General features: G+C 45.5%; 6 protein-coding genes across 6 annotated transcripts; 4 read left to right on the top strand and 2 right to left on the bottom strand.

Annotated features, from left to right (window-relative positions):
* Positions 1-1,569: 1,569 nt before the first annotated feature.
* On the bottom strand, positions 1,570-2,200 carry SERLADRAFT_464793 (uncharacterized protein; the record flags this gene model as incomplete). The annotated part of the gene is made up of 2 exons (XM_007317169.1): positions 1,570-1,836; positions 1,895-2,200. 2 exons carry the CDS (start codon positions 2,064-2,066, stop codon positions 1,817-1,819), a joined length of 192 nt encoding a protein of 63 aa, XP_007317231.1.
* Positions 2,201-2,825: 625 nt separating this feature from the next.
* On the top strand, positions 2,826-3,996 carry SERLADRAFT_464790 (uncharacterized protein; the record flags this gene model as incomplete). The annotated part of the gene is made up of 6 exons (XM_007317168.1): positions 2,826-2,951; positions 3,017-3,070; positions 3,146-3,347; positions 3,402-3,552; positions 3,608-3,790; positions 3,861-3,996. The coding sequence occupies 3 exons, from the start codon at positions 3,154-3,156 to the stop codon at positions 3,617-3,619; spliced, it is 357 nt and encodes a 118-aa protein (XP_007317230.1).
* Positions 3,997-4,416: 420 nt separating this feature from the next.
* Positions 4,417-5,253, top strand: SERLADRAFT_386516 (uncharacterized protein; the record flags this gene model as incomplete). Its single annotated transcript, XM_007317167.1, has 6 exons — positions 4,417-4,474; positions 4,575-4,576; positions 4,630-4,760; positions 4,815-4,875; positions 4,927-4,985; positions 5,037-5,253. The coding sequence occupies 6 exons, from the start codon at positions 4,417-4,419 to the stop codon at positions 5,251-5,253; spliced, it is 528 nt and encodes a 175-aa protein (XP_007317229.1).
* Positions 5,254-8,205: 2,952 nt separating this feature from the next.
* SERLADRAFT_464788 (uncharacterized protein) lies at positions 8,206-8,840 on the bottom strand (the record flags this gene model as incomplete). The annotated part of the gene is made up of 1 exon (XM_007317166.1): positions 8,206-8,840. One exon carries the CDS (start codon positions 8,614-8,616, stop codon positions 8,416-8,418), a length of 201 nt encoding a protein of 66 aa, XP_007317228.1.
* A 397-nt stretch (positions 8,841-9,237) lies between these two features.
* SERLADRAFT_414828 (uncharacterized protein) lies at positions 9,238-14,292 on the top strand (the record flags this gene model as incomplete). Its single annotated transcript, XM_007317165.1, has 28 exons — positions 9,238-9,435; positions 9,490-9,546; positions 9,596-9,892; positions 9,956-10,100; positions 10,149-10,398; positions 10,454-10,479; positions 10,528-10,595; positions 10,684-10,761; positions 10,816-10,899; positions 10,962-11,047; positions 11,101-11,269; positions 11,336-11,369; positions 11,428-11,471; positions 11,521-11,568; positions 11,620-11,685; positions 11,746-11,890; positions 11,942-11,998; positions 12,057-12,288; positions 12,339-12,360; positions 12,422-12,519; positions 12,570-12,657; positions 12,707-12,787; positions 13,089-13,257; positions 13,313-13,444; positions 13,502-13,515; positions 13,574-13,693; positions 13,752-14,039; positions 14,096-14,292. 28 exons carry the CDS (start codon positions 9,238-9,240, stop codon positions 14,105-14,107), a joined length of 3,108 nt encoding a protein of 1,035 aa, XP_007317227.1.
* Positions 14,293-14,825: 533 nt separating this feature from the next.
* Positions 14,826-17,547, top strand: SERLADRAFT_491425 (uncharacterized protein; the record flags this gene model as incomplete). Its single annotated transcript, XM_007318116.1, has 16 exons — positions 14,826-14,871; positions 14,925-15,182; positions 15,230-15,333; positions 15,394-15,554; positions 15,613-15,651; positions 15,703-15,822; positions 15,878-16,104; positions 16,183-16,272; positions 16,337-16,376; positions 16,435-16,572; positions 16,655-16,715; positions 16,770-16,858; positions 16,917-17,160; positions 17,216-17,306; positions 17,363-17,394; positions 17,467-17,547. The coding sequence occupies 16 exons, from the start codon at positions 14,826-14,828 to the stop codon at positions 17,545-17,547; spliced, it is 1,821 nt and encodes a 606-aa protein (XP_007318178.1).
* Positions 17,548-18,329: the final 782 nt, after the last annotated feature.

Below are 18,329 nucleotides of genomic sequence, written 5' to 3'. Positions count from 1 at the left end.
GCTAGGCAAAGTAGACGAATTAGAATACCTGCCTATGTAACTCGCCTCTACGATCACTACTCTCATGAACTCAAAGTATGGAGATGCTTCTGAGGCCCACTCCATAAACTTTAGCGCTATGCACAAGGTTGGGATGGCCATGTCATCATTCAACTTTCTACCCTTGGTATCAATCTAGGAAACCTCGAGAAAGAAGAGGGCGACCGGGCTATTATGCTCACCGCTTTCCAAGGTTGTTGCCAGACCAGCTTGAACACCAGCGTGTTATGGCAGCCTAGGCATAATTTTGTCCAGTATCGTGTAGTTGTTATGCATTAGCATCCATTCCAGGTCTGTCTCCCGGTATTCTTCCCCCAGATTTCGAAGGGATAAAAGTGGACATGAATATATGAGCGCAGTAGTGTGATCGGAGGAATTCTGCTGAAGATCGATTCTTACCGTAAGTGTATTCAACGCTGATCATCCCCAAACAAAGTCTCGAACTCTCGATGACAACACATGACATCACCATACCTCTCTTTCTGTCTCGACGTCATTAGCATGCCAACTTGCCAGCCCGCCTCTCGAGAAGTATAAGTACCAGCCCTCTCCATGTTCTCTTTTCTCATCCTCCCCTTCACCCACATCCTACTCTCTCTCCTGTCTTTTACAGTTTCTTCAGCGTCCAACGTTTAACAACATCAACGCCTTCAGAAACAATGGTTCAACTCAGCCTCCGCTTCGCAGTGCTCCTTGCGCTCTCTCTCGTCGTTGTAGCGTCCCCAGCGCCCCAATTGCCCAACGGGGCTCCATGGGTACAAAACGGTACCCCTGCCGCTTCTGTGAGTCATTCTTGATAGCTCTTGGACTCTTGCCTACTAATATGTTCACTGGTTATTAGCCCGCGCGTTTGGGAGCCAGGAATATGTTTGGTGCCGCAGTTCGTAGATTCGATGACGGGAAGTACCACCCTGACTCCAAGTTTGACGACGGCCAATACCACCCAGGCAAAAAGCATGCAGTGAAATCATCCCAATCATCCCATCGACGTCGCCAAGACACTACCGATGATACCGCAGACAGCACTGACGACTCCACCGACGACTCCACCGACGACGCTGGCGATGATAACACCGATGGTTCTGGTGACGATTCGACCGACGAAGCTACCGCCATGGCACGCCGTCAGACAGACGATGATGCCCCCATTGGTAGTTCCACCGACGGAGCTGCCGACGATTCTACCGATAGTGCTGATGACGGTACTACCGACGACGCCGCTGGTGACGATTCTGCAGACGATGCCGCTGAAGACGATTCTACAGACGATGGCACTACCGACGATTCTACAGACGATGGCACTACCGATGATTCTGCAGACGATAGCACTACCGACGACTCCACCGACGACGCTAGTGACGACTCTACTGACGACGCTACCACCGTGGCACGTCGTCAAGACGCCACTGACAATACTACCGACGACGCTGGCGATGATTCGACCACTGATGATGGCTCTGACGACGCTAGTGACGCTTCTACCGATGATACCACGGATGGGGATGATACCGACGCGGCAACCGCATAGATGGACATTCGCAGCGGAGTATTTTTTTCTTAGGATTGATGTTTGTAACAAACTAGATTGATGCAATTTTCATACAAAGTGAAGGATTAAATAAATGCCTGAACTCGCAAGTGAGTCGTCTGACTTGCAAACTACACACTTACAGTAGATGGGTCCTTTTCAAAATGAGTTTTCCCATTGAAATGGGTGTACAATGATTATGTGACGAACACTTGTTATTATCAAAGGAGTTTGGACAGTATTGCGAACTCACGTACTAAGCTCCTGAGCTGGACATCAAGTTGTGTCAGGCGAATGACGATATAAGAAAACTGAGGAGTGGCGCACACTGTTGTATAATCGCTGTCAAACATGTGGATTGCATGATTGTTTGCCATCGTAACGCTAATGTCTGACTGGAAGTAATCGTAGTTTCCTTTGCAATATATTCTATTTTATGTGTGCTGACATTGTGTCTTTCGTGCATGACATGAGTAATGAGGTAATCTTGCAGAACCATACCAACGACAGCGGTTTGACGATTCCACGTTGTCAAGGATGGTAATTCAGAAATTACATTGATAGATGCTGTATGGCGCACAAGTGTGTTTTCATTACGATGACCATCTAGTCCCTTGCATGTTTGGAAGAGATTGCCAATGGGACCTGTATGACTCGGTTATCGTATTATGTCCATGAGTACTTGGTGATTAAACACAGGAACGCCCGACTCGCTCACCCGGGTGGCTGGCTTGTGCTCATTGAGATCTACAGCCTCGCAAAATGAATTTGCAATGACAGGACTAGAGAGACGATGAGCTGAGGCCGCTTGCGACTATATGAACAGTCCTTCAAAGGGCGACACCTAAAAACACCACGTCAAGTCTGCAGGAGTCCCATAGCCTAGTCGAATAAGGTATTCGTATTCCTCTCATGGTTAGGCTCCTCGGTAAACTCCAAAAATCCAGTGAGAGTCGTTTGCATGGCTAGAAGAGTGCGGAGATGTTACGGTGGTTGTAAACTGGTGGATTGTATTCTTGTCAAAACTTTGGCAAATTGTGCGACAAATGCAAGAGGTAAACAATATTGAGCAAGTCGTTGGCGAATGTTACAGTTATAAGCGCGAATATTCGTGCTTTCATTATGATCGTGAAATTTGAGATTCTTGTGTGTTGGGTGTTTGAAGCTTGACTCGGAAGACTAGAGTCGATACCAAGTCTAAGTTTCCCACGGGAGGACCTTCCCCCGATATCAACTTGAAGCAAGTCCGAGTCAATCCGGGCCTGTCTTTCAGTAACAATATAACGAACAAGGACTCTGATCCACATTAATGATCTATGGGTCGAGAATTCTGAATCCCATGATGATATTGCCTTGAGTCCCTTCTACATACCCGAATTGACTGGTACCGTAGCCTATGCGTTTAAACATCTAGACAGTCAAAACCTAACAGACGATTGCAATTTCTAGATCACCGCTTCCAACCTCGTGTCCAAACGATTTCGAAGTCGATCTTTGCTGGCGGTACGCATGCACATTTCAGCTTCATCGATGTCGGTCCCTTATCCCGCACTCATTCTCGACTATAATTCATACTAGGTGACCTCATGACGTCTCATTGCCGCCAACCCTTCGCTCAAGATTCTCATCTTGGAAGGGGGACAACACACATACAACCAGAATGCACATATCCAGCCGGTGCGCTTCGCCACACATTTTGCTCCGACGAGCACAACTGTGTCATCCTCGCCAATCCCAGCCAAGATGTGGGCGAACGTACAATGTTATTTCCCAGTGGTAGGTGTGTTGGGGGTGGAGTGTGAATTGCGAGCCGTCATAATGTTTCTTGGTACAGAAATAGTCATTATGAGCGCATATATGCATATTGTCACTTTATTGTAGTTGTGGCCTATGCTCGAACTTCGGCGTCTGACTACGATGACTGGGAGGCAGTCCACCAGAACACAGGATGGGGCTCTACAGTACTGATTCCGCTTCTGAAGAAGGTTCACTCCTCCACTAACTTCCTTTTTCTGTGCATCATCCTCTCACTCTTCACAGACAGAGACATAACAGATCAAGGACATCCAACCTACCCACGGATACAGCGAGCCTCTCAAGGTCTCTTGGTAAGGCGCAGTCGAGTGTCGGTAAATAATTCTTGGGTGTAGCAGACTAATACCACAAAGAACGGCGATGTGGATGATGACCACAAATTATCTAGTGTCAATGCATATAGTGTGAGTGAGTTACTTTTTCTGAGTTCCTTTCGAATTGTGTGTAATGATGATAAATTGTTGGTGGAATGCTACAGCCTTCGCCAAAACGAGTCAAGGAAATCCTGTGACTCGTAGCTATTTACCTCAATATATCTCCAGTTAGATTAGTGCGCAAACTGGACCGTGGTCCGACACGGCTCATCATTTCATCTACAATCAACAGAGCAACAAGAATTTTCATGTTCTCACTGGAAAAAAGGTAATACGGGTCATCATTGAGTATGCCAGCTCAATAACTCACATGAAGATAGCCATCACTTACCTTCGCGCATAGGGATAACCGCGCGAGGGGTGTAGAGGACACGAGTGATCTTCTTACCTGTCCCAGCGACGACCAAACCCCTTATTTTGCAAGGGGTCTCGCTTGGTTGTCACATCTGCAGACGCTTTCGGATCCCCATTGATACCGGGGCGCTCTGTGATTGGAGCGCCTGACGTTCCTGGAGAGCAAGTTGTCGATCTTCCTGGAGTGGGCGAGAACTATCAAGGCATGCTTTAATTACTTTATGATAAACAAGATTGTCGTGGGGGGGAGATCGCTAATCTTTAATCCAGATCACCCAGGCTTTTTTGTGCCCTATGTAGCTTCTGATGAAGCCGAAATTCTGGACGCACTGTCAAGTACAAGGAGAGAAAGATGTAGTCGAAAGTAAGTATACAAATATGTCCGTCTGTAAGGAGTGATACTATAGTTGTCCCTATAGCATCATGCACAATGAGAAAACAATGGAGCTGACATAGTTGCGCAGACGTCTGTAATCTTGCTTCATCTGTGCCCTCTCACTTCTCATATGTCATATATAGTGTAGATGCAACTATGAAGCTCCGATCCACTCCCAGCGAGCTCAGGGCCATGCGATCCGAGTTCCAAGAAAGGTGGAATACTACGAGAATAGCCCTGATAAAGCGATCGTGATTATCGCCGAGATAGCTGAGTGAGTTCATGATTCATTTATTTTGTCACTTTGCCTTGTCCCTGACTAGATTAGATTTGCCAGAGATCTATCTCAAATGCCCAAGCGGAACTATACCGCAGCATGTTATTTTACGGTAGGTCTTTAGTATACTTTGCATTCCGATTTGGCTCTGATCGCCTGCCAGTTCTATTCCATCTCAATAGGTCAAATGCACATCGGGCCCGGGGCCTATCCACACATGCAGTAGGGTGGCCTTATTTTTCGTTTCCTCCTGCGGAGTTAATATATTGCTAGTCCTGTTGGCATCGCCACGTTGCGACTGGGCTACAAGAAAACGCGCGAATTGTTCCAACGTATGCTAGCCCTCAGAGGAGAATACGTCTCACTCCATCCCGCTTGTTCAAGCAATAGTCAGGCTTCGTGTGGGGAGGCATCTGGTCCAGTGCATACGATCGCTCCGGAGGCTGCATACAACAAAGAGGACGACGCAGCTATAGATACCTTTCATTGAATTTTCGGTAAGTTTTGGTCGCTCTAACAGCTACTATATATACCGCTCACTAACATAAATGTGTTCCCTCACACCCCGTTCAATGCGGTAGGTCTGAGCACTTGTATCTAATGTACAAAGTAGCTCGGTACTTGTGCAATGAAGCCTCGCGAAAAATGCGGTGCCGTTGACGAACATCTGGATGTACACGGTGTGTAGGGACGAAATTGCAAATTTCACTTAGATTTATCCATCGCCCCTTTAAATGTTGGCGCAGTAAGCCACTCAGCTATTTATTTAGCTTCACGAGTACTGAACAACGTGATTTAGAATTCTTATTCTTATTCTATCGCTTTGGTCATTGGCGAAAAAGCTGTGATGATTGGGGAAGGGTTGAGCCTCACAGGTGTTTGGGGGGGATGCACGACCTGGCACGTAGAGGCTTCTCGTCAAGCTGGCTTAGGTCGCTCATCCTGTTTAAGATCGAAGCAAAGGCGTACGACATTGGATATACTCTACTAGCCGTTTACAGTGGATACGCTGGGTGTTGGTTCTGACACGGCTTTATGGATGGCATTCTTGGTACCTATGCGATCAAGAATCGACGTGCAAATGGAAGTTGGCATTATGACATGGCCTTTTATGTTTCCACTTCGAGGTAACCGAATTGACAAAGATGTCAAGATACCATATCTATGACATAAGTAGGTTCGGTTCTTGTTCGGATACTGAAATAACTTTCGCCGAACCGAGTTGACTGAAGAAGGTCGGTGCGTAAACAATTGTGGCTTATCGCCTTACTTATCATGATCGCGGGACGACTTTTCCACCGCCGACCCCCTCTTTGAAGATACTGATTCAAATTCCAGAGATGCGGCTCCACATTGGCATGAACAGTAAAATGGTCTTCTTCTGGCCTGCGCTCTGAAAGATTGTTGATACATCAACTTCTGCAGTTATGGCATATATTCTGACTCCAAAGTCTTGAGCCCAGTCTTGCGTACGGTGAACTTGTCGATTCTTGTTCCATGACAATGGCTTTTGTAACGGAGACGTACACGTACCAAGTCGAAGACTACCGACGTAATAAGTTGGTGTTCACCGATTGTCAATGTAGGCTTGAGCAACATGAAAGTAAGCTAAACTTTTCATGGGCCAACGTAGATAAACGATAACTCGACACTGATACAACCACCCACAGATTGCGGGTAAAACGAGTCGTAATGGAGTAAGGTTATCTTATTCAATGAGGCGACGATGACTCACTTCCATCTATTGAGACAATCGTGCAGCGAGCGTAGGATATACGGTCGACCTCGTCGCGTAGTTGAGAGTTGTGATGTTTTCTTGAGTTTACCCAGGCTAGACTCGCACCATCTTCTTACTCCAAGACTCCGATGTACGGTGCAGTAGAAGAGCCACGGCAAAGGAGCTATCATGGAAAGGTCAGTTACAAATGTTGACTTTCCTTTTTCACTTTTTTTCTCTCTATAATAGCCCACACCAGCTATCTTGGACCAGGGATCAAAAGAGCCGGGCTCTTGGATTCGAAAACAGATGCGACGGGATACTTTGAAATTAACCCCAACAAGATTGTGATGGTTATTACCTCCGTGCCTGCGCACCCACGCACCTGCTAATAATAATCAAACTCATGGCGAATTTATATGAGCGCCACCATGGAACTAAGTACTTCTCGGCTTCTTACTTCTTAGAATGTTAACAATAACAAGGAATCTACCATATCAAGTACAAACCAAGTCTGGTGACGACTGTATGTAGCGCCAGAATTCATCTTGAAGATTTTACAGCCAGAAGGATAGATACCCCGTCTCTGGTCCAGTCCTGCGGATTCCATAGTACATAGACCGGCTCGGGGGATTAACCCCCTGATTCATTCAGATGGGCAGTTCAACTGTTGTTGGAGAGACCCTCTCAGATATTAGGACGACATAGTAATCAACACTTACCATCGATTTGTGGTCGGTTCATTCCATTTGCAGTCGGCTTTTGCAGTGGCCCGGCCGTGCATTGCAATCAGCATGGCACACCAATGTCGATGCAGTAGGCCAGCATCAAAATCCAACAATGATAATCAGAAATGATGTCGTAGAATACATAAGTACTCGACTCTGATGATGGAGAGAAGATCGTCCCTAGAAATTGAGGATTCATGGGGTGTGAGCGGCGCTATGGAATGAACTACTAGAGTGATGTGACGGGTGGGCGCAATTGCAGGTTCTATGACGAATGTCAAAAGAAGTAATCTGGACATATTAACTGGTCTCGCGTGACCCTTCGTCGCCTGAATTGGATACTAGTACCCATCTCCGGTCAGAATCTGGGTGATAAAAATGAGCTCTCCGTCTCACGGACACGGCATTTGATAGAGGGATAGATAAAAGGGCAGTCAATTGAAATGTCGACCCAAAAGGCCGTGTAGGTACTGTGTAAAGACATGGAAAAGCAAATCTAGGTACCAGGTTCAAAGATTGCCACATATTCTGTGCCAAGATAAACAAGCGCCACTTACCAACCATAACATGCAACATATACACGATATTTCCAGAAAAATCAAGTTTGACAGCAGTTTCCACTCCAGACATTTTAGGGAACGAATCAAAAAATATGAGCCTATCTCCACTTACTAGGAAACCCACCTGGTTTTTTTGACAGTAAAATCAACACTTTCAGGTTTAACACGGCGACCGATGTCGAAGGATCAGTCCGTAAAGAGACCGGCCATTACTAGTAGCGTCCCAATCGTTACGGTAATGCCCTATCACAGCGAGGACCGTCGGTGTTGTGTCGTTTGATTATGCAATTGCAGCTAATGCGAACTTCAACGGCTGTTCGTAGACAGATGGCCCGACAACAAACGAACCGCGCATAATGCATAAGCAACTTGGAGTACTTAGGTGGTGCAGCGGCTGTGTCCGGAAAAACACTGAGCATGTTACTCCGATGGCACGGACTCATCCTGACATAACTCACTACCCATGACTTTAGCCACAGGAACCTGCCAGCATTCGGATTCCCTGTCATGGAGCTTCGGAAACGAACAGCTTACAATTGGGCATGGTCTGTGTCATATTTGGTTGAATGTACGTGTATCATATCAGATATTAGGCGTCCTTTATTCTTAGGGTCTACTGGACGAGGAGTCTTCGTGGGACAATGGAGTCATGATGGGTGAATACTTGTAGTAAGTGCCGAAGAAAAACTTAGAGCAAGGTGACCTTTGCTCACCGCCTTTCTCTTGTGTTTATACAAATTCGTCGAGTCCAATTTCTTCGGTTGCAGTTTTCTCGGCCCTTCGTTCTGACTGCAATTTGCGATGCAAATTCTGGGGAGAGGTGCAACTGTAACATAAGCAAAAGTCATGTCAATTGGTGGATGACGGAGGGAAGAGTGTAGTAGAAATCATGATCCACAGAAGTGCTACTAACCATACCCATTGACCCTACACCGCGGTGTCCCAGCTGGCATAAACATATACATAGTGTAGTGAGTACGCGTACAAATGTTCAAGCTTTGAAGCTCTATCTCTCAATGGCACAGCGAGTCACTCACTACCTTGTAGTCAGTTTATAGTCAGACGTAATAGCACTTCTGCTCACTGGCACTCTGTCGCTGTTCGTGATAGGAACAGACATAACAGTAGTCGGCACGAAGGCCCATCTCATATTCTTAACATGTGCACACGTCACATCACCGACCTTACAAACTTGGTATTAGGCCTTATTATCCGATCAGGGTTTTAACTGAAGACGTTCTTCGAGTTCTAGTGATCACTTCACTTCCATCAACCTCAGCTTCTTGTCGGTCCAAGTTAGTTCTCCTGATGCGGTGCCAGCTGCACCGAAATGAATTTCCACCAGTTCAGCGGAACTTCCGCACTCCTTATGATCTAACGTTATCTCGTCACGCGGCCAGGTATAAGATGGAACACTATTTAGTTGCCATAACCCAACCCACTCCCTACCTCTTTACATCACTGGAATTATGTCTCGCATTTGGGATCTTAGTCGTGCCCGTCAGGACCCACCTGTTGCACCTGATGGTTATTATGACTGGCAAGTTAATGGTGGCGCTAGCTTTTCGGACACGCACCAGCAATCTGCCATCGTCAGCACCGCTAGTAAGGTCTTGACCTTCGTCAAGAAGAGCGAGGACCTCCACCTAGCAAGCCCAGCTAAGCTTGTATGTTTCTAGATTGCGCTAATGGCTTGAGCTATATTGACAACCCTTTTTTAGGTTGCCTTCACCGACAAAGTTGTCAATAGTTCAGCAGAGAACGATCGTTTGGGTGCCGTAAGCTCAGTCTTCTACAATTGGTGAACCCAACCTCACCAGTTTGCAGTTCCAAGACGGCCTAGATGTCCTATCCAAGATTCCAGCAGGTACCAAGATAGGAACAGACTTGGCAAATACGGCTGTTGGCCTTCTCTACAATACGATTCCGCATCCCATAGCTACTTTTGTGGGCAATGAATTCGCATATCGTCAAGCTGACGGAAGTCTCAACAACGTTCACGATGCTAATGTGGGCAAATCCGGTGTTCCATACGCGCGGAGCGTTCAGCCAAAGAAAAGTATTCACCCAAGTGCTCTTCCAGACCCAGAGCTGATATACGAAACCTTGCTAAGAGCAAGAGACGTGAGTGTTCAAGGTGTGACTGTCCTACTTTTGAAGCTGATTTCGGTATCCTTTGATTTTCAGCGTGTGGATCATTTAGGAGGAAATTCTGGTCTGACTTTTGCCTTCGCTTCTCTTGTCACCCATTCACTGTTCAGGACTCGTCGAAATGATATGAACATGAACGATGCGGATTCTTACCTCGACCTCAGTCCTTTGTATGGTGATAGTATGTGATGCCTCTAGTCTTTTCTCTCATATGTTGACCTTTCACTAGACCAAGCTATTCAAGATAGTGTTCGTAACAAGGATGCTGGACGTGGTCTTTTATGGCCAGATACATTTGCAGAAGAACGACTGCTATTTCTCCCACCCCCAGCTAGTGCTCTATTAGTTCTGTTCAGCAGAAACCACAATCATATCGCGGAGACGCTCTTCAAACTCAATGAGAGGAAACGTTGGAGTGATAATCCAACTGACGTTCTTCAACAGGATGAGGAAATCTTCCAGACAGCTCGCCTTGTTAAGTAAGGGATTTTATTTTATTTTTTCAACTTCTCCGATGCTGATTTTGCGCACTAGCTGTGGACACTTCATGGCGATGATCAGTGAGTACTTGCCATTTTTGAGATATCAGTATTTTAATGTCCTTTCAGTGGGCGACTACGTGTCTGGTTTCCTAGGTCTTTCAGAAGGCAATGCCTGGAATATGAATGCCTTTGATGTACGTAGTTTTCATTATTTTCATTTATCATTTTTTTATTTTTTATTTTTACAACGATATCACATGTACTGATATTTATCGTATCAAGCCTATCAAGACGTCGAGTGGTGAAGTTACTCGTGGCCAAGGTAATCATGTTAGCGTGGAGTTCAATTTACTTTATCGCGTCAGTCATTTATTTGTCTCGTATGCTGCACGTTTCAACTCACGTATCATTCAGTGGCACACGACCCTCTCTGCTGCAGATGAAAAATGGACGAATGATTTCCTTGCACAGTCCTTTGGCGGTAGAACTCTGGAGCAGGTCAGACTGATTTCGTAATCCATATTTTTTGACCTGACGAATGTGCGCACACGATTTATTAGGTAACATGGCAAGATTTTGTGAGAGGTTTAGGAGGAGTCATTCAAGGAGCATTAGCGACGCCGCCAAAGGAGCGTGTTTTTGGAGGGTATGTCATTTTCTCCCACAGATATCACTTCACATTATTGACTTCGGAAACAGAATGAGCCGTGGTAAAGATGGGAAATTCCCCGATGACCAATTAGCGCAGATATTCCATGATGCAACAGAGGCACCAGCTGGCCAATACCGTGCTAGGGGGTGCCCTGCAGCCCTGAAATATATCGAAATTCTTGGGATCCAGCAAGGACGACAGTGGGGAGTGTGCACGGTATGTCCTCTCCCTTGCATCCATTGCATGTTATCAGAAGGTTTATCACTGACTTTGTACTTCCAGATGAACGAATTTAGGAAATGGTTGGGCCTTAAGGGTAAGGATGCTGTCAGTATCATTTTAACGAAGAAATATCTGAACCGTATTATTTTCAGAGTTTGAAAGCTTCGAGGAATGGAACCCAGATCCCGTGATTGCCGTGCGTATCCTCTTGTATGTTTTTGTGCATAATTCAACTATCACTGTAGAATGCTGCCCGTCGGCTTTACCAACATATCGACAACCTTGAACTCTATGTCAGTGTGCAAATCGTTTCAAAATTCATGATGTACTGACGTCATTATCAGACTGGCTTGCAATGCGAGCAACATATGCCTCTCAGTGATGGCTTAAGGTTTTCGTGTGGTTATACAGTGAGTGTCATTGATAGTTGAAAAATACGAAGAGGTTTAACATTGTTTCTCCATCAACAGATGACGAGGGCTGTTTTGAGTGATGCTATCGCCTTGATTCGAGGAGATAGGTTCTATACTACAGACTACACACCCCTCGCAATGACTTCATGGGGCTTCCAAGACTGTCAGCGTGATCCTAACAATGGGGGTTGGGGTGGTGCCTGTAAGTTTTATCTCTCTTCAACCATAGCTTTTGTACTGAAATAGTCGTTAGTGCCCAAACTCTTGATGCGACACTTCCCTGCTTACTATCCAAACGACAATGTGTATGGTTAGTGTATTGAAGATATTTGATCTGTACTCCCACACAAACAACTTTTGCTCTGCAGGCATATTCCCATTCTTCACTCCAGAGAAGATGAAGTCCAGTCTTACGAGGCAAGGAATCGCATCGCAATACAAATTCGATCGCCCTATTCCTGCTGTGATTCCAAAGTATATCGACACGTTTGAGGCTATCAACTATGTCTTTAAAGACCCTACGCGTTTCAAGTCTGGATATGACATGTCAGGCCTGGGTCAAGGCTACGGATTCATGTTAGCGATCGATGACCGTACTCAGTCAGTGCTGACCTTGATTGCAAGATTGACTGCTGACTTAGGTGATACAGACATGATAAGGATCGTGCTTTGGTTTGTTCCTTTTATTATAGTTTCAAATCGAATATGAAATTGACCACAACAAATATGACAGGCTCTACACAGCCTATTCCCTGACAAAGACGCGGTCACCAAATATGTCAAGTGGTGGAACGAAACGACAGCGGCGGAAGTTAACAAACAGTCGTGGAAGTGAGCTCCGTTATCTTAAATGCTCCCAGACTTTTTCTCAAACCATTTAGGTATGACTCTGACTACATCCCTGGAAATTACGTGGATATCGTGAATGTTATCAAGACCGTCGGGGTACACTGGGCGGCAGATACATTGGTTTGTCGGATACTACTCATCTTTGTCCAGGCACTAAACAAGCGTATAGTGCGGGATTTCCCTCAAGACGAAAGAGAATCCAAAAGGACAGTATACAGTTCAGGAAGTTTTTGATCTTCTTGCTACACTGGTAGGTTACACTGTTTGTCCTTGTTTAATTGATTATTAACCTTGCTTGTGACAGTTCACGTAGGAATTCTCTTACGACATGATTACTTTTGGCTTCTAAACTATTTTTCACAGGTATTCGTTTGTCGCGCTTGATGACCAGGAACACCTTTGGTCTCTCCGACTGAGGACTATCGATGCTGGTACTACTATTCAAGAGATAGTCCTGAAAAGTCTTTTAGACGTTGCACCAGGGACTGCTCCCGGCAAGGCAAGTAGTCAACTTTAGCACAGACGGAATCCTTCTCATGTCCGTATTACAGCTATTCGTGGTTGGTGTACTTGGCAGGATTAAAAACCTGGTATGGGCCCCAACCGACAAGCCTTATTACGATTTCCTTTCTCGTTTGGGCCAATCTGGACGTCCCTTGAATGAGTTGGTTGCAATGGTCGTTGGTCTTGCTGTTGGATCTTCCGTGAATCTGGCACATGGTAATTCAATACTCGTTCACCCATGAGCAGCACTTATCGACGAGTTACGTGGCAGCTGCAATCAACGTAGTTGATTTCTACCTCGACGAAGAACGGGCAAAGGAGCGTGCTCAGATCATTGCCCTTGTGCAGAAGACCGATGCGACCAGTGACAACTTGCTGCAAGGTTATGTCCGGGAGGCAATGCGTAAGCACTCAATCCTTCGATGTTATTATAACTTGTGTTAATGAGAATTTGGTGCAGGTTTTAATCCACAAGTATGTTTTCATGTACCTTTGGCATGTTTTGGAGGCTCAATGATACTCATGTCCACAGTTTACTGGTCTCTACCGAATTGCGGCAGCCGACGCTGAGGTCCCTATTGACGACAAGCATACTCTCAATATTAAGTCAGGAGATCGTATCTTCGCTAGCTTCCGAAATGCATACATAAATGTAAGTGGTTTTACTTTATTTTTCGATGATCTGCTTAGTCTCTTGCTTACCTACCTAGCCGGTGAACTTCCCGAACCCCGATAAAGTTGACCCTACACGGCCTGCTGCGTCATATAACATGAATGGTTCTGGATTCCATCAATGTGCAGGTGTTTCGCAAGCAGAGAGGGCTGTCGCAGAGGTCCTGAGGGTTGTCTTCAAGTTGAAGAACATTCGCAGGGCAACGGGAGACGCTGGAGTGCTGAACCAGAGCACAAGAACGCCGAATTTCACGCATACGCCACTGAACGTATATCCCAAACCCGATGGCACGTTGTCTGATTGGCCTGTTTCGATGCACCTCGTCGTAAGTATCTTAAATGGTTTCATGCTATACTTTCTCTGATCATGTGGTTGTTTCAGTACGATTCCTGAACATCTTGGCTTTAAGGCAGCAGTGTTGTTTATCTACCTGACAGTCCATGAATTCTTGCGTTGACGATTTTGTCCATCCTGTAACGTACTTGTGCCCTGGATATCTAGCCTCATCTTGAAGTATTCCATACCATAATTGTACTTATACACATTATATATATAACTTTGAACGCCTTTCTGACGGGCTCTTTTGATGTCTTTGTGTCTCCCTGGTTTAGTGGGTCAGGCAGACCGGGAGGAGTGAGGTATGTTAGTATTTTCTCCTATCTGCGCCATGCATTCCGAGACTGCATCGTCAAATGTGTTCCCTCCTCAACTAGCAATAAATAAGTATAAAATTGTGTCATCGAGTAGCATGTAATCAATAACTGCAGTAACCCACTTTTATAAACCGCGACCATGGCATCACTCTGAATCAGCCACCCCGCCGAACATTCTTGGAGATTTGTTTTTTATCACGACCAACGCCTACTATACATATTGAACTGGTACCTTGCAATATTCATTACAGCGCTAAACGCCAAAAATTGCGTACCAGATGGACGAGATACCCCATAAACGGTATGTTTCCTATATAAATCGGGACGTCATTCGTACACCGGCTTCACAGGACCTTGTCGCTGCCGTCGTGTTGGTCTCCCATGCCATATAATTAGCAAGGTGAGCAGCCAGTATGCGGTATCTCTTCAGTTCTTGAATTTCTAAAGAATCCGCTATCATGTCTCCTCAGTCACATAATGAATACGATATTATTTTTGCCGGAGGTATGCTCCATCTTGAAGGGCTCAGACTCGGATATAATGTGTTTTTCATATAGGTGGAACCACGGCTTGTATAGTTGCTGGTCGTCTTGCTGCCGCAGACCCGAACCTAAGGATCCTGATCTTAGAGGCTGGCCCACATACCAAAGATGTTGATAAACATACGCAACCAGCTCGTTACCTGTCGAACATAAAGACGCAGACCAATAGTGAGACGACGTGGTTTCACAAGGCTGAACCCTCTCCTTATCTCGACGGACGCGCGCTCGGCATACACTGTGGACGATGTGTCGGGGGTGGTTCCAATGTTAACTGTGTGTTCATTCTATGCGTGGTGAAATTCCACTAATCCTTCCGACAGTTATGATGTACACTCGAGCTTCTGTGTCGGACTATGATGAATGGGAAAAGAATCATCACAATCCCGGGTGGAGTTCCAAGGATCTAATTCCTTTAATGAAAAAGGTCCGTTATACTAGAAAAGGATCTATTTGAGCCAGCCCTTTACTCTTCAACGTCCCACAGTCCGAGACTTATCAAGTTAAACCTGGCGAACCAACTCACGGATATTCGGGACCGTTGAAAGTCTCTTATGGGGGCCTCTTCACCAATGTTGGAAAACAATGCCTCGAAGCCGCTCTCGGATACGACAAAGGACGTGTTGCGGCAGAAGACAGCAACGACTTGTCGACTTGTAATGCATACAGTGCAAGTTTTTCGATGAATTTTTCACACATGAGCTAGATCTAACCCAAATGGACTGAACAGAGATGGGCGAAGTGAGTTTGCAGTGTAAAAATAAATGAAAAAGAATATTGAATAACAATGGCCTAGATGGATCGATGGAGAAACAGGAAAGCGTTCCGATACAGCACACTGCTACATTTACAACCAAGAAGGCAACAAGAATATGCATGTTCTCGCAGGGAAAGTGGTAAAACGAGTGGTTATAGAGTAAGAATCTCATTTTACCTGTTACATATCATTGCGTTGAAAATCGACGAATAAGGAACGGCCGTGCAGTGGGAGTGGAGTACACTGATGATCTTATCACAAATCCAGATGGTGACCAAATGACTCACCTTGCACGAGCTTCTCGTCTCGTCGTTGTTTCTGGTGGTGCATTTGGCTCTCCGGCGATTCTCGAGAGATCTGGAATAGGTGCCAAGGAAGTCTTATATAAGCACGGCGTAGAGCAAATTGTGAATCTCCCTTGTGTGGGTGAGAACTATCAAGGTGTGTGAACTGTAACGAGCTGCTAGAAAATAAACTTTAGTATTCGGTCTCGTCTCACGTATGAAAATGAACCCACAGATCACCCTGTTACGTTCCCTGTGTTCCTCGCAGGGAATGACGCTCAAACTCTAGACTTGATATATCGCGGCGATGAAGATTCCATCACAAGTGAGTTATCCCCGTTTTTAACCCACCAATTGCTTTATGACTGATGGTGGCCGAGAACACGTAGCTCAATGGAAAAGCAAGGGTAATGGGATTCTTGCTCACAAGTTTGTTTATACATGATTAATGGCTTCACTTGAAATCAAAATTCTTGTTTTATTTTAGTGGATATGATATAGCTATAAAACTCCGACCTAATGCGGCAGAGCTGAAAGAGCTCGGCCCTGGGTTTGAAGCCCGATGGAAAGCGAATTTCGAGGATAAGCCAGATAAGCCAGCTGTCCTCATAGTTCCTTGCTCCGGGTGAGTCTTTGCAACGTTTTGATGCCTTTCCCATTATGAAAAAGGAATGAGGACATCTCATTTTATGTTAATTTGGGTGTAGATTCATCGGGGACCATAGTGACATACCAAAGCGCGAGTATATAGGAGCATGCTATTATATCGTAAGGACTACCCTACCCCTCTCTATTTCTTTTTCAGCTTAAGTGTGTGCTCAGTGCTATCCCTCTTCTATTGGCCGCGTTCACATCGGCTCTGGACAAGACCCCAATGCGCCACCCGAATTTCACTCTGGTTTCCTAGAAGAGTGAGTTTTTATCGTGTTATTCCCGTTTTCCAATCTCATACGATATTGTGTGGCACAGCCCGCGCGACATCGCAGCATTCCGCCTCGCTTACAAGAAAGTGCGTGAGATAGTACGGCGGATCCCTCTTTATCGTGGGGAATACCAGCCTCGACAGCCTGTATTTCCGGAAGGAAGCGCAGCAGCATGTAAGGAGGTTGAGGGACCTGTTCCAATCGATGCTCCCGATATTGTATACACTCCAGAGGATGACAAGGCTATTGAGATGTTCCATCGCCAGATGGCTGGGAGTGCACGTCATTCCGTAAGTAGTATTTGTTTGATGCTTCGAGGCTGTGACATGATGTTTTATTCATTAGCTGGGTACATGTGCGATGAAACCACGGGAAAATGGAGGGGTAGTCGATCCTCGGCTCAATGTGTATGGTGTAGAAAGACTGAAGGTAGTAGGTAAAGCCTCACAATCGCATGTTCTCCTGTTATACGCCACTTATGTCTCCCACTAGATCTATCAATCGTTCCATCTAATATCGCTTCGGTAGGTCGCATCTAACCCATCTCACTCTAATCACTTCGTTTTGGGCTGCTCTGAATTTGTATTCGTGTGCAGAATACCTATTCCACTGCGGTAGTAATTGGAGAAAAGGCTGCTATGCTCATCGCCGAGGACCTGGGGATTAAGGGTGTTTGAAAAGGTGGAATGTCTATGACGCGCTCAAAGGTTACGTAGTTATGCTGTATGTGAACTTGTTAATGTGTATGTTTCTACATTTATGCAAACATTGAAATGAATATTGACGTGATTGCACTCGTTACCTGTCGTGCCTTGATATCAGAGATATATGTTTTTCGTATACAAGTTGTGTGCAGTCCACCATTACTACCTTCCTATTCTGGATTCATTAGCTAAGCTGTCCCCAATCTTGTTCCCATGTCTGAAAAACCACTTTGCCATTCCCTTATACCGAATCGTAAGCCCACAAAATGTCCTTCGAAACTGACTTACACATATTGATATAGGTTTGTACTACATCCAGGATTTGTGATGGGAAGATTTGAATACTTCGAGGGTTTGAGTCCACGGATGACACAGTCACTCCCGTTAGGACTTCGGTTCACTGGGATGTCATAAAATCTTCAACAAAAAGAAGAATTGAGCCAGAGTCCCCTGTTGCAATTATGGACGATAAGAAGGTAACATTCGCAAGATCACACCAAGGCCGAAGTCTATGTGCTATCTTTTTGAGGTCTATGATGGAGAGCTCCCAAGTCTGTTTGATGTTCTTGGAGTGACCACAGTATCGTCGCTTCCCTCATAGTCTGCAATACGCATTCTATTTCTTTTGTGCCAGTGACACTGTCCCAATACCAGGCTACAAATGTCTTCAACATGTTTTGCAGAAGAGCGGCAAAGTCGTCCATACTCTTTTGACTATACTCCCTTGTGTCACTCGGGTTCTCTTGGGGCCTACT

The sequence above is a fragment of the Serpula lacrymans genome, assembly GCF_000218685.1.
Source record: "Serpula lacrymans var. lacrymans S7.9 unplaced genomic scaffold SERLAscaffold_6, whole genome shotgun sequence".
Lineage (NCBI taxonomy): Eukaryota > Fungi > Basidiomycota > Agaricomycetes > Boletales > Serpulaceae > Serpula > Serpula lacrymans.
The sequence above is the reverse complement of the archived record's forward strand: the minus strand, read 5'-3'. Positions and strand labels throughout refer to the sequence as shown.